General features: G+C 41.7%; 2 protein-coding genes across 5 annotated transcripts in view; both read right to left on the reverse strand.

Annotated features, from left to right (window-relative positions):
• Nucleotides 1–5,825: 5,825 nt before the first annotated feature.
• polr2m (RNA polymerase II subunit M) lies at nt 5,826–8,938 on the reverse strand. Its single transcript, XM_024440260.1, is given in 8 exon segments — nt 5,826–6,442; nt 6,444–6,514; nt 6,857–7,088; nt 7,217–7,430; nt 7,433–7,501; nt 7,504–7,734; nt 8,204–8,286; nt 8,599–8,938. Coding segments are annotated over 8 exon segments (1,083 nt in total). The 5' UTR covers nt 8,721–8,938; the 3' UTR covers nt 5,826–6,381.
• A 2,436-nt stretch (nt 8,939–11,374) lies between these two features.
• The window catches only part of LOC112263721 (myocardial zonula adherens protein), a 34,552-nt gene continuing 32,883 nt past the window's right edge, over nt 11,375–13,043 (reverse strand). For 3 of the 4 annotated variants that reach the window (XM_042330952.1, XM_024440263.2, XM_024440262.2), the window contains exons 12-14: nt 12,902–12,985; nt 12,510–12,616; nt 11,375–12,411 (exon numbers count right to left, since the gene is read on the reverse strand). In XM_042330952.1, coding sequence (XP_042186886.1) covers nt 11,997–12,411; nt 12,510–12,616; nt 12,902–12,985 — 606 coding nt within the window. In that variant the 3' untranslated portion in view covers nt 11,375–11,996. The remainder of the gene's footprint in view (nt 12,412–12,509; nt 12,617–12,901; nt 12,986–13,043) is intronic. The other variant, XM_024440264.2, reaches the window with a different exon arrangement.

Below are 13,043 nucleotides of genomic sequence, written 5' to 3' on the forward strand. Positions count from 1 at the left end.
CATCTGTAGCCTACTCCATGACTGCAGCTTATGTTCATCATGTTAGAGGAACTGTCCTTCAGATTTGATCTAAAACCCCTTTCAACTCCCTGCCCTCATCCAACTTTTACACCTGCAACATTAAAAAGAATGTGGGAAATGATATTTGACATTTCAGAGGTTGTATTTCATGACCCTTTAAATGAAGTTAGTGCTCTCAATGTGTAATGTCTGGCACCATTCCCTGATTTGCTGCTAATTTGCACTCCTGGTGCTTGTCAATTGGTGCGTTCACAAATCAGGAGGCATGATTTCAGTTAAAAATAATGAAAATAATGAAAAACAGAATGACATTGTATTCATCACGCCTCTTTGCTGACAACTTTAGATTGACGTCACATGTAAATGCCCCGGCCAAGAAGTTATTACTTAAAACTGGTGTTTTACATTTTGAATGCCATAACTGACATCATCCAGTCATCAGAGCCTCATGACAACCTCTCTAATGCCATCTACCAGGCTACTAGCAAATATACCGAGACAACCAATGTTCTATCTGTCACTTTGAATGGAAACATGCTCACTTTGTACCACTATAAGACACCACATGAATTAAGTAACAATGTTACACAACGTCAGAGTTAGCAGTCTCATGCACCAGGATACAGTACAACTCCTCTAATAAGCCAGGCAGCTGGACTTGTGTAATGTGTTGGGAGGTTACCACATAACATAACTCCATTAGATATAAATAGGTGATACAGAAAATATAGGCCTACTAATCATAATTAATGCACTTGGTATAGCTGATGAGCAGAAATTAAGGAGGCAAAAAGGGTATTGAGTAAAAAAAAAAGAAAGGTTGGACAAAAGCAAATTGTTATTGTTACATTAATTTGGATACAAGAATGAGAATTTTCCTCCTCATTATGGCCAAGCTGCTGGACAAGACTCTGGTTTCTCTCCCCTACCGTGCCCTGGCACTCCCGCAGCATCCCCACGGAGACGGCTTCCTCGCCGTGATGAGCTTTTGACAGGCCTCGAAACAGCCCGCTTAATGCCGTGCCAGCCCAGACATGGGGCGGCTGGGACGCTGGCAGCTTCTTGGCCCTCTCCGCGCACCATGGGCCTCGGCCCATCTAGACCCTCTTTTCTCTGCTTTTCTTTCTGCAGCCTCATGATTGTTATGCAAAGTTCTCCAAGCAACAGTTGTTGGACTCTGCTTAGCCACAGATGTAGACAGGGATTTCAGACTGTTTCCCCTCTTGGTAGATTTGTAGATGTAGATCTGGGCTGATTGTTGGTGTTATCTGGACTAAGCAGATGCTGGGCTGTGGCCCATTGGGCCACACATGAGGGACATCCACCATACCTCAGAACAGAAGGTTCTGGAATTAAACACAATTATGTCAGCTCAGGACTGAAAATGAAAGCTGACAGCTGTTCAGTCGGATCCTTTCAGAAATGGTGACACTTGTTGCGTACTTTCGTTATGATGAGGTGTCTTCATAGCCGAGGCCTTGCTGGTGTGCTTGCTTTCCAACTCATACAAACAACACTGACTGTATGTTCATGAGAGCAGTTGCATGAAAACAGAACCTAGTTATTTTCTGCATGTATATCATTATCGTCAACTGGCCAATAAAAACCTTCCTATGTTTATCCAAAGTTTACTGTATGTTGGTGGTCTGTCCAGGTTCCAGGTACCGTAAGGAAGGGCACGAAGTGGTGCTACTGCCATCTAGTGTTATACTGTGGAAGCTACATACTGTAGGTAACACGTCTGTAGTCCCATCTGCTGGAGGAAGCTTGAAAATGTCATAGTAATTCATTACAGCCATGTAATGTTTATTTCCCCCATATGTGGTCAGGGATACAGCTACTGTAAGATAAATATTTTTGTTAGGGAAACTAACGTGACTTATTCTTGTAGGCCACAGGAGTGCAGAGCCTGGCATACTGTATTCCACATGGAACCTCGGTAGGATACAGTTCTGCATGCAATGTGTGACCTGGACATACAGTACAGTAGCCTATATCTTGACATAAATCACTCAGAATACTATATTAAAGATATCAAATGCTACTACTCATGGCCATTACTTGTCCATGTCACGATCAGCTTCTATCTAAATAATGTTTCCATGGTTAAGTGTTATTTTTGCATAACACATAACACCTTTTCAATTTATCCCTGCCTGTGCAAGGGCCTTCTCTAATGAATCTACACCTTCAGAAAATATTCACATCCCTTGACTTTTTTCACATTTCGTTGTGTTACATCCTACATTTAAAATGGATTAAATTGAGATTTTGTGTCACTAGCCCATCATTTCAAAGTGGAATGCTTGTCAGAAATGCTTGTCGGAACTAGAAGCACAAGCATTTCGCTACACTCGCATTAACATCTGCTAACCATGTGTATGTGACAAATAAAATTTGATTTGATTTGATAATGTTTACAAATGAATACAAAATAAAAAGCTGAAATGTATTGAGTCCAGAAGTATTCATCCTATTATGGCAAGCCTAAATGAGTTCAGGAGTAAAAATGTGCTTAACAAGACACATAAAAGTTGCATGGAATCACTCAGTGTGCAATAATAGTGGTTAACATGATTTTTGAATGACTACCTCATCTCTGTACCCCACACATATCTATAAGGTCCCTCAGTCGAGCAGTGAATTTCAGACACAGATTCAACCACAAAGACCAGGGAGGTTTTCCAATGCCTCACTAAGAAGGGCACCTATTGGTAGAAGGGTAAAAAAAAAATTAAAACTTTGAGCATGGTGAAGCTATACATTTTGGATGGTGTATTAATACACCCAGTCACTACAAAGATACAGGCGTCCTTCCTAACTCAGTTGCAGGAGAGGAAGGAAACCGCTCAGGGATGTCACCATGAGGCTAATGGTGAATTTAAAACAGTTATAGAGATGAGTAAACTGAGGATGGATCATCAACAATGTAGTTACTCCACAATTACTAACCTAATTGACAAAGTGAAAAGAAGGAAGACTGTACAGAATACAAATATAAAAGAATAGAGCTACGCACAAGCAAAATCCTAGAGGAAAGCCTGGTTCAGTCTCCTTTCCAACAGACACGGAGAGACAAATTCACCTTTCAGCAGGACAATAACCTAAAATACAAGACCAAATAAACACTGAAATTGCTTACCAAGACAACATTGAATGTTCCTGAATGGCCTAGTTACAGTTTTGACTTAAATTGACTTGAAATTCTATGACAAGATTTGAAAATGGCTGTCTAGCAATGATCAACAACCAACTTGACAGAGGTTGAAGAATTTAAAAAAGAATAATGTGCAAATATTGTACAATCCAGGTGTGCAAAAGTCTTATAGACTTACCCAGAAAAACTGCCAAATGTGATTATAACATGTACTTAGTCAGGGGTGTGAATACTTATGTCATTTAGATATTTCTGTATTTTAATCCATCTGCAAACATTCTAAAAACATGTTTTCACTTTGGCATTATGGAGTATTGTGTGGAGATGGGTGAGCGAAAAATCTATTTAATACATTTTCAATTCAGGCTGTAACAACAAAATGTGGAATAAGTCAAGGGGTATGAATACTTTCTGAAGGCACTGAATCACAATATGACAAAGAAAATGTACACAACCAAGCCTTTCGCTGTCTTCATACAAACCAGACATTAAAATCAACTTCAACTCATGGAAAAGTAAATGATGGTGTTCATCTAAAAATAGCAGCATTTTGAAGGGGATGTTTACTTCATGCATGATGAGACCCAGTTCCAGACAGCTGTAGTGCATCTCTAATGGACTGTTTTAATAGGAGTAACACCAGCCAGGGAATTCAGTGATCTTATCTGCATATGGTGTTGATGATGGGGCAGCTGCACACACTTTCAGGACTGTTGAGGCCACGTGCGATGTCTCTTCTGGAAGACATCAGGCATGACATAAACAACCCTTTTCCTTACTGCCGTCTGTCTCACACAACTTTCTCACAAAAGAAAAATCTGAGACAGAGGCTTGAGAAACCCACTGTTGTCTTGTTAAAGTTATGAGTAACCTGTTCTCATTGGACAGAACAGACTAGACTAATGAATAGCAGCGGAATTGGGTAAAATAATACTGAATATCTGCACTTACATGTACAACCATGAGAGACCACAGCAGGATACCAGTTCAATAGCACCCACTCCCTGAAAACAATTTTCTCTGTGTTATCAAAACACTAACCATTTTCTGACCTGCTTTGACGTATGTCTTCCACGCATCAGGATGATTGTGAAAACAGATTTCCGGTGAATACCATTGGTTGAAAAAAGCTCTACATCATAAATAGAAAATTAGACTGAAATGTACAATTGATCAACAATACACATATCAAAATACCAATGAATGAAACAAAAAAACCTGGAACACATAATTCAATCTGGTCCCAGTAAGAGGAGGCAGAGCTGGTTGTAATTGGGAAGGGGAAGATAAACTACCATTACAAAGCTGCTGACTGCTGCATTATTTCATATCCTTTGTGCCTTGAGAAAATTTTTTAAAAACATAAGAGGGGAGAGAATTGAATTTTTTTTTATGACCTCAGACTTTGTAACATGGCAAACGTAAGATAATGCAATCATTTAACTGAGATTGAGCTTAATGCCAGTCTATACATCACTGTTCACTGTACGGCCGAGCTGGCTGCTCTTTGAACAGGCAGTTTTAAAATCATATGCCATTTCCCCTTCCCAAGTCCGAATTATTCCAGCTCCCCAGAGATATGTGATTTCGGACACACAGTTGGAGCAAATCACTTGCAGACTAGCTGAGCAGTTTATTAATCTGAGGTAAGAAGTGTGGGATTCACCACAACTATAAGCAACCTCCCAAATGAACAACTTAAAGGCTCTGGCCATAGAACGCATACTTGGTTCCAGCTCAGACATATCAATGTACTTGTGAGTGATAGTGCAGGCCAGAAACCATGGAGCAAAGCTGTAGGAAAAATGCAACCCCGTAATTGGTAACAGTCTCCACATTTATGTAAGCAAGGTAGGCTTAATTAATACCAGTACGAGGAAGATCCTCTCCTGAGCTCGCTGACATATTTATTATTGGACGTCGGAGCAGAGCTTTCTGGAGTCCATCAGACCTGTGTCTAAACACACAGCAGCCAGATGGTGCTTTTTTCTATAGCAGCTCCCACCAATGGCTCAGCAGCAATTACCAGAGGTTATCAAGGGGCATCAACCATGGAGCTCAGACAGACCAACATGAATTCTCCCTCATTTCCCCTGAGCTCGCCTCAATCACTTCTCTTTCTCCTCATTAAAATTCCTGAATCATAATAAAGTTAAAATGGTTCTGTATAACTACTAGGGAGGATTGGACTGTAGGTGATGGGAATGGATGTTTGGGAAGAGTTTTTAATGTTGCTGGCACTCCTTATCAGCATTAGTAAGAAAAAAGCTGAAAAATGGTATGTCAGTCTGCTGCCATCCCATCATACCCTGCCACTCCAGGAAGTAACATGAGCCAAATGCAAGCCAGATGTATTTCAGCCATTGAGCCAGATTCCATCAAGCTGCAATATTTCACTAGACCATATATTAATCTTCTAAAGCGTGTCACAGATTTCTCCACTGATAACATCACATGGTTTAAATGACAGCGGAGTCATAGCTCTCATCAAACTGTGGCAGGGTTAAGAAAACATTCTGCTGGAAAATGTCAGCACGCTGCTCCGTCTTAGACCACAATTAACCACTACCACCTTTATTTTCAGAGCTCACAGAACTTAGGGCTATGATGATTTGTTCCCAGTTCAAGAATATGATCAACCAAAATATGGTAAGAACAGATTTTTATTTTCAATCAGAAACACTTTAGAAAAAGATCATACAAAAAATATTTTCTTTATATTTCTCACATGCATACACATGCAATACTTTTGTCTTTTGGAAATGCAACCACCATGGGAGTCAACAATACCAGACAATACTGTAGCAGCCTCATCACACAACTGATCTTTTACTCTCTGACAACATGGTGAGATAGCATACCTAATGCTCCCTGCAAGAGGCTAACACATCACCCAACGGGAGGCCTAAGGTTCTGTGGCAGCTCTGATAAACTGGACAGGATGCTGACTGGGTGACAACTCAGTGAATTACTGATGGTGAACCAAGAACCACACAATTCACCTCCCTGGATAGACAAGACAGGGACACCCACTGTGCCTTCAAAACCACCAGATGCCCATAACCCTTTCCATCTCCTCAGGCAGGCCTCTCGTCTTTGAATTGCCAATCCCCTTCCTTCCATAGGCCCTGATGCAGGGCACAGAGACTGTTGTCTCAGAGGTCAGGGGTCACCTGAGTTTCCTTGCTGCGGCCCCCCCCGGATTAGTCTTCCTCTGAGGAAAGCTGGGCTACGTTGTCATGAACCTCCCTGTAGGCGCCCAGCCACAACATAGCTCCCAGTGCTGAACCTCAGCCCCTCAGACAGCTTCTGGGCTGCCAGCTTGGCCTGCAAATCCTGAGGGAAACACACAATACAGGAGAGATGCTGACATTGATAGGGTAATTAACCTGAAAAATGAGCAAGTGCTTAGCAGTAAGTATTAGGCTGCTATACTATACCATGAATGGAAGTAGCATAGGGAGTGTTCATCATTAGATGAGCACAGTGCTTTTGTGGTGATAATGTAATAGGTAGGTAGACGTTGCCTCAACACTTATAACACATTTAATTCCCTCATGTAATCTGATCGTACACCTGATCAGGAGTAACTGTTACCTTGAGCAGTGAGCATTTTGGTGTTGTTGGACAGACCTTAATGTTCCTCTGTTGTGTCAGACAGACCCAGGGGCCACTCACCTGGTGTTTCCTGGTCTGCTCGAGTAGCAGGTCAGCTGACTGCTCCAGTGTCAGCAGCTGGGCAGGGCTGTAGTGGAGCAGTGGCAGCCTGGCCGCAGTGACGTCGTCAATGTGCTTCCTGTCTCGCTCCCCCCTGGCCTCAACGGAGAGCACTGGTGATGGTAATAAGCCTCCAGGGGATTGGCTGGGTGACAGAGACCCTGACGGGGAGCCATCTGTGTTGTGGGCAAACCTGCAAACATTACAAGAAGAGTTAATATAAGAGTTAGTTGGTGAGAATACAAGTGCATTGCCATAACTAAAGGCAGCATCACTGAACTATACAGTATTCTTAAATACTTTCATACAAAGTGGACATACAGATTAGGCTTATACTTCTGTCTCCTCATAGCCGGGTCCTTCTCAGTCCTCGCCAGGACTTCTATGTACTGTGGTTTCTTCTGTGGCTGCCTTCCAAGGAAGGGGTTGCTAGTAGCAGGTCTGTTGAATGTGTCTTTAGGGGATCCACTCGAGCCAGTTGAGTGATCAGACAGAGTGACCCTCTGCAAGGCCTCCGCTAGGTCGCTCTCTTTGTCCTGTCAGAGTCTAGAGAGGCCCCTGCATCACCACCAGCCTGGGCCACCTCCAAGGTTTCAGCACCAGATATTTGGACACACTGTCTTCTTGCAACGTGTCAACTATTTAGCTCTCCTGAACATTAGGTGACACGTCCAATCCTTGGACATTTCCAGGAGCTGTGTCCCCAGCTTGTCTCCTATGTTGGGAAGTTTCTGGTTTATTCTGGCTACCACGTTGTCTTTGTGTCAAAGTCTGCTGGTATTTAGACTGCAGCTCTGTCCTGACAGATGACAGCATATCTTGCTTCATCCCCTCTTCTTAATTTTTATTTATCCGTTATTTTACCATGTAAGTTGACTGAGAACACATTCTCATTTACAGCAACAACCTGGGGAATAGTTACAGGTGAGAGGAGGGGGATGAATGAGCCAATTGTAAACTGGGGTTTATTAGGTGACCGTGATGGTTTGAGGGTCAGATTGGGAATTTAGCCAGGACACTGGGGTTAACACCCCTACTCTTACGATAAGTGCCATGGGATCTTTAATGACCTCAGAGAGTCAGGACACCCGTTTAACGTCCCATCCGAGAGACGGCACCCTACACAGGGCAGTGTCCCCAATCACTACCCTGGGGCATTGGGATATTTTTTAGACCAGTGGAAAGAGTGCCTCCTACTGGCCCTCCAACACCACTTCCAGCAGCATCTGGTCTCCCATCCAAGGACTGACCAGGACCAACCCTGCTTAGCTTCAGAAGCAAGCCAGCAGTGGTATGTAGGGTGGTATGCATTGTGGGCAAGAGCAAGGCATAATCTCTCTAAAAAGTCTGAGATCTTCTTCCCTTTGTCTGAAAGGGTCTGTATGAACCCCCTGTTGACAACATATCAAATCAGTCTGTCAACAAGAAATAACGAATAACTAACCACTGCTTTCAGCTCAACTTTAAGAAAATGTAGTTGGCAGTGATAGTAAAAACAAAGGAATGTCAGGTTCAGGGTAAAACGCATTTCCCTAGTTGAAGTAACATCAGCTAGCCTACATTGAGGCATATACACACATGCGCCAAAACTGGCACCACTGTCTAGCCAACAGCTGGAAGTTTCTAGAAGAATGTAATGTTGTTGTAGCAGCTAATGAATCATGAGTTAGCTTCTGTCAGATGAATGATATGAAGTTACATACTTGTTAGATAATAATTTATCTTGTCGTGACAGTAATTCACCAAGTTCTTCTTTGCTCTTGGTTTTGAGAACCCCCACTTGCCCCTGGTGTTCTGATGGAGCTGCCCACGATGACGAGAACATTGTTAGCTAGCTAGTAGCTACTAGTCTAAAACCCGCCCAAATAAATTTACCGAATAGCTCAAATTACCCTATAAAAACATGACTTTGTTAGTCCATTAGCGTTACACTTAACGGGATTATGTTGTTCAATAAAATATACTTTCATCTTCAGCTGTCTGTTAGATTGAATTTGTATTTTGGTAGCTACGTAGCCGGCGCGCATTCATTGTAACCGGAAGTAGTACGGAAGTACGTTACCTTCAATATTCTTCTTCTTTTGCTTTAGGATTTGGTTGGCGGATCGCGTCCAACTTTTAGGTGCATACCCCGCCACCTATTGTACTGGTGTGTGAGGCCATTCACGGCCTACCTACAATAAATTATTTATACGGTAATTCAAAATTGGGGAAAATTAAAATTGCCCTGTCAACTATTTGCCCTCTATAAAAATAGAAAAAAACACACCACCCCATTCCACTTTTTAAACCTATCTAATCATATTACACTTCCTAACTTGACATTGTCGGGAAAAGACTACATCAAAACTCAGCAAGACAGACAAGTACCGACAATTATTATTAATTGTTTTTCCACCTTTATTTAGCCAGGTAGGCAAGTTTAGAACAAGTTCTCATTTACAACTGCGACCTGGCCAAGAATAAAGCAAAGCAGTTTTACACATACAACAACACAGAGTTACACATGGAATAAACAAAACATACAGTCAATAATACAGTTGAAGAAAATCTATATAGTGTGTGCAAATGAGGTAAGAAAAGGGAAGTGGGGCAATAAAGAGGTCATGGTGGCGAAGTAATTACAATATACCAATTAGACACTAGAGTGATTGATGTGCAAAAGATGAATGTGCAAGTAGAGATACAGGGGTGCAAAGGAGCAAGATAAATAAATAAATATAGTATGGGGATGAGGTAGTTGGATGGGCTATTTACAGATGGGCTATGTGCATTGATCTGTGAGCTGCTCAGACAGCTGGTGTTTAAAGCTAGTGAGGGAGGTAAGAGTCTCCGGCTCAGTGATTTTTGCATTTCATTCTAGTCATTGGCAGCAGAGAACTGGAAGGAAAGGCGGCCAAAGTAGGAATTGGCTTTGGGGGTGAACAGTGAAATATACCTTCTGGAGCGCATGCTACGGGTGGGTGCTGCTATGGTGACCAGTGACCTGAGATAAGACGGGGCTTTACCTAGCAGAGACTTGTAGATAACCTGTAACCAGTGGGTTTGGTGACGAGTATGAAGCTAGGGCCAGCCAACGAGATCATACAGGTCGCAGTGGTGGGTAGTATATGGGGCTTTGGTGACAAAATGGATGGCAATGTGATAGACGGCATCCAATTTGCTGAGTAGTGTTGGCGGCTGTTTTGTAAATGACAACGCCAAAGTCGAGGATCGGTAGGATTGTCCGTTTTACGAGGGTATGTTTGGCAGCATGAGTGAAGGATGCTTTGTTGCGAAATAGGAAGCCGATTCTAGATTTAATTTTGGATTGTAGATGCTTAATGTGAGTCTGGAAGGATAGTTTACAGTCTAACCAGACACCTAGGTATTTGTAGTTGTCCACATATTCTAAGTCAGAGCCGTCCAGAGTAGTGATGCTGGGCGGGCAGGCAGGTGTGGGCAGCGATCGGTTGAAGAGCATGCATTTGGTTTTACTTGCATTTAAGCGGAGTTGGAGGCCACGGAAGGAGAGTTGTATGGCATTGAAGCTCGTATGGAGGTTAGTTAACACAGTGTCCAATGATCATACCATAGAAGTTTGTTACATTTTAGGAATCTACAGTAAGTTACTGCTCCACACAAGCCTTCGTTTGTGTTTGAATATTTTCTTGGAGCTAGTAGTATGGCATAAACTACATGTTATTTACCTACATTCATGTATTTGCTTACCTTGCAGTAAAATACTTTCAAAGCTGCTTCATATCATATGGCATGTAAATAGAGATGAAACGCAGATAATTGATCAGATGGCGCCACCCAGCGTTGAGAAGTAAAGATTACACTGATGCGACCAATGACTTTATAAAACTTGGATTGCTGATGCTTGGCACTCCCCAATAGGAGCATTCCTCCATTTATTTGTTATTTTACCCTTATTTTACCAGGTAAATTGACTGAGAACACATTCACAGCAACAACCTGGGGAATAGTTACAGGGGGATGAATGAGCCAATTGTAAACGGGATGATTAGGTGACTGTGATGGTATTAGGGCCAGATTGGGAATTTAGCCAGGACACCAGGGGTAACACCCCTACTCTTACAATAAGTGCCATGGAGAGTCAGGACAACCATTTAACATCCCAGCCAAAAGATTGCACCCTACACAGGGAAATGTCCCCAATCATTGTGATATTTAGACAGGGTGCCACCTACTTGCCCTACAACACCACTTCCAGCAGCATCTGGTGTTTCATCTTGAGACCAACCTATGCATTAGTGTCACTAATAGAATAATTATGGCAACAACTAATGTAGACATTAATAAGTGCATTTCTATAGGTTCCAAAACGATTATTTTAAACGGTGGCAGAGTGGCAAGATTGAGTCATGTTGGCTTCAACACAGTGCCCCCTATAGTCATCTAGTGTATACATAAACCATTGTATGCTACATATAACCTACCTGAAAGCTTCACAAAATGAACAATCAGCCACTGGACAGTGAACATTTTCATGAATGATTATAAAAACACCACAATGGTAAAATGGCACATTTTCAAAACATACACTGATTTCATTAGTATGCACTGAATGAGTATCATTCAAGAAAGGCACATCATGATTATCATAACTTCTCATATACACAGTCTTGGCAGTGTAGACAAATTACTGATACCAGTGGCTCAGGGATGGCAATCAGTAGAAATACAGTTCTTCAGTTTGTCAGATATAGTTAAATATTATCCAATAGATAAAAAACAACCGATTATCATCACCGTTGTGGAGTATCAATGATTAAGCTGTTAATAAAGGCACAAAGTATATATATTTTACATATTTTGTACATCATTTGACTGATATTGCATCTCATTTATACAGTGCAATCTAAAAAATGTCAGAAAAAGATACAGTATAAATATAAACCTTCATACATGATAGTGAATTCAGAATTCCATAAACCATACAAGAACATTCACTGTAAACAAAACCAAACATAATTCTTCAAAAGGATACTTTCAAGTATTATTTACAGAACAGTACACTATTTACACAATATGCAACATTGTCCCTTATGCAGTATACGTGAATAGCCTTCATAAAAAATATTTCTTCATGTGATTACTCGATGTTAATCTTTGCTGTTATTTCTATAAGTTTCATGAAAGGTGTGTTAATTTTGGATGGGCTTGATCTTGCTCGAGAACAGGATGGGGCTGAAATGTCCACCTCTGGACTTGAGGCTGTATCTGTGATTTGAACTGAGGCAGACTCTTCTGTACTGGACTGATCAGGGCTTAGCGGGCCAGTCGAAGACAGCGTTGGACTGGTTAGTGTTCCAAAGGATCTTGAGTTGGTTGACAGATACCTACTGTACTCAGGAGGAGAGTACCTCAGTAAACTAGACTCCAGTCTGCTGGGTGGCGGTGGACCTGATCTGAATGTCCTAGACTGTCCTAGGTATTCTGTAGAAGAGGGACGGATTGGGGTTTGTCTGGGTTGGTTAGTTACAACCTCATACCCCTGTATTTCAGTTCTGTGGAAGTAAAATGAGAAAACAGAATGAGAAACTTAAAAGAGAAACCCAACTAGAGGAAATGAAGCCACATGTATAGTAGAAACGGTGGTTCATACCTTGGGAGCAGATGACAGGCCACTCCTATCTCTCTGGTTTGCACAACTTCCCTTGGCACACTCTGTACAGACATAAAATACTTCAGCTTGTCTTCTAACTCATTATTCTAGGAAGAAGAAAAGAGGAAGGAACAAAGTCAGATCCATGCAAATGAGGTGGATGTGATGTAATCCAAGTGGACCAGACAGAGACAGATGATGTCACAAAAGGTGCAACACTGAATTTAGAGGTAGAGTAATGTCAAAGCACAACAAACAGATTGACAATCTGAAACGTAGGAGAACGCTGGACATGAATGCACCCATAAAGTTAAAGTTTTGAAAACCACACCATACATTCATAATGGTTCGGGAAGTGGACAGTACATAGTGTGGTGGCAGTCCAGTCTCACCTCACACTCCACAATAGCAATTCTGTCCAGAAGCTCTGAGATGAACATGTCCTTCTGTGCCAATTTAGCTCGTAATGATTCAACCTTTACATTTTCAAGATGAAAAAAAGAAACAAACATTGCATATCAGTATAACATTTGT

This window comes from Oncorhynchus tshawytscha, linkage group LG12, assembly GCF_018296145.1.
Source record: "Oncorhynchus tshawytscha isolate Ot180627B linkage group LG12, Otsh_v2.0, whole genome shotgun sequence".
Classification (NCBI taxonomy): domain Eukaryota; kingdom Metazoa; phylum Chordata; class Actinopteri; order Salmoniformes; family Salmonidae; genus Oncorhynchus; species Oncorhynchus tshawytscha.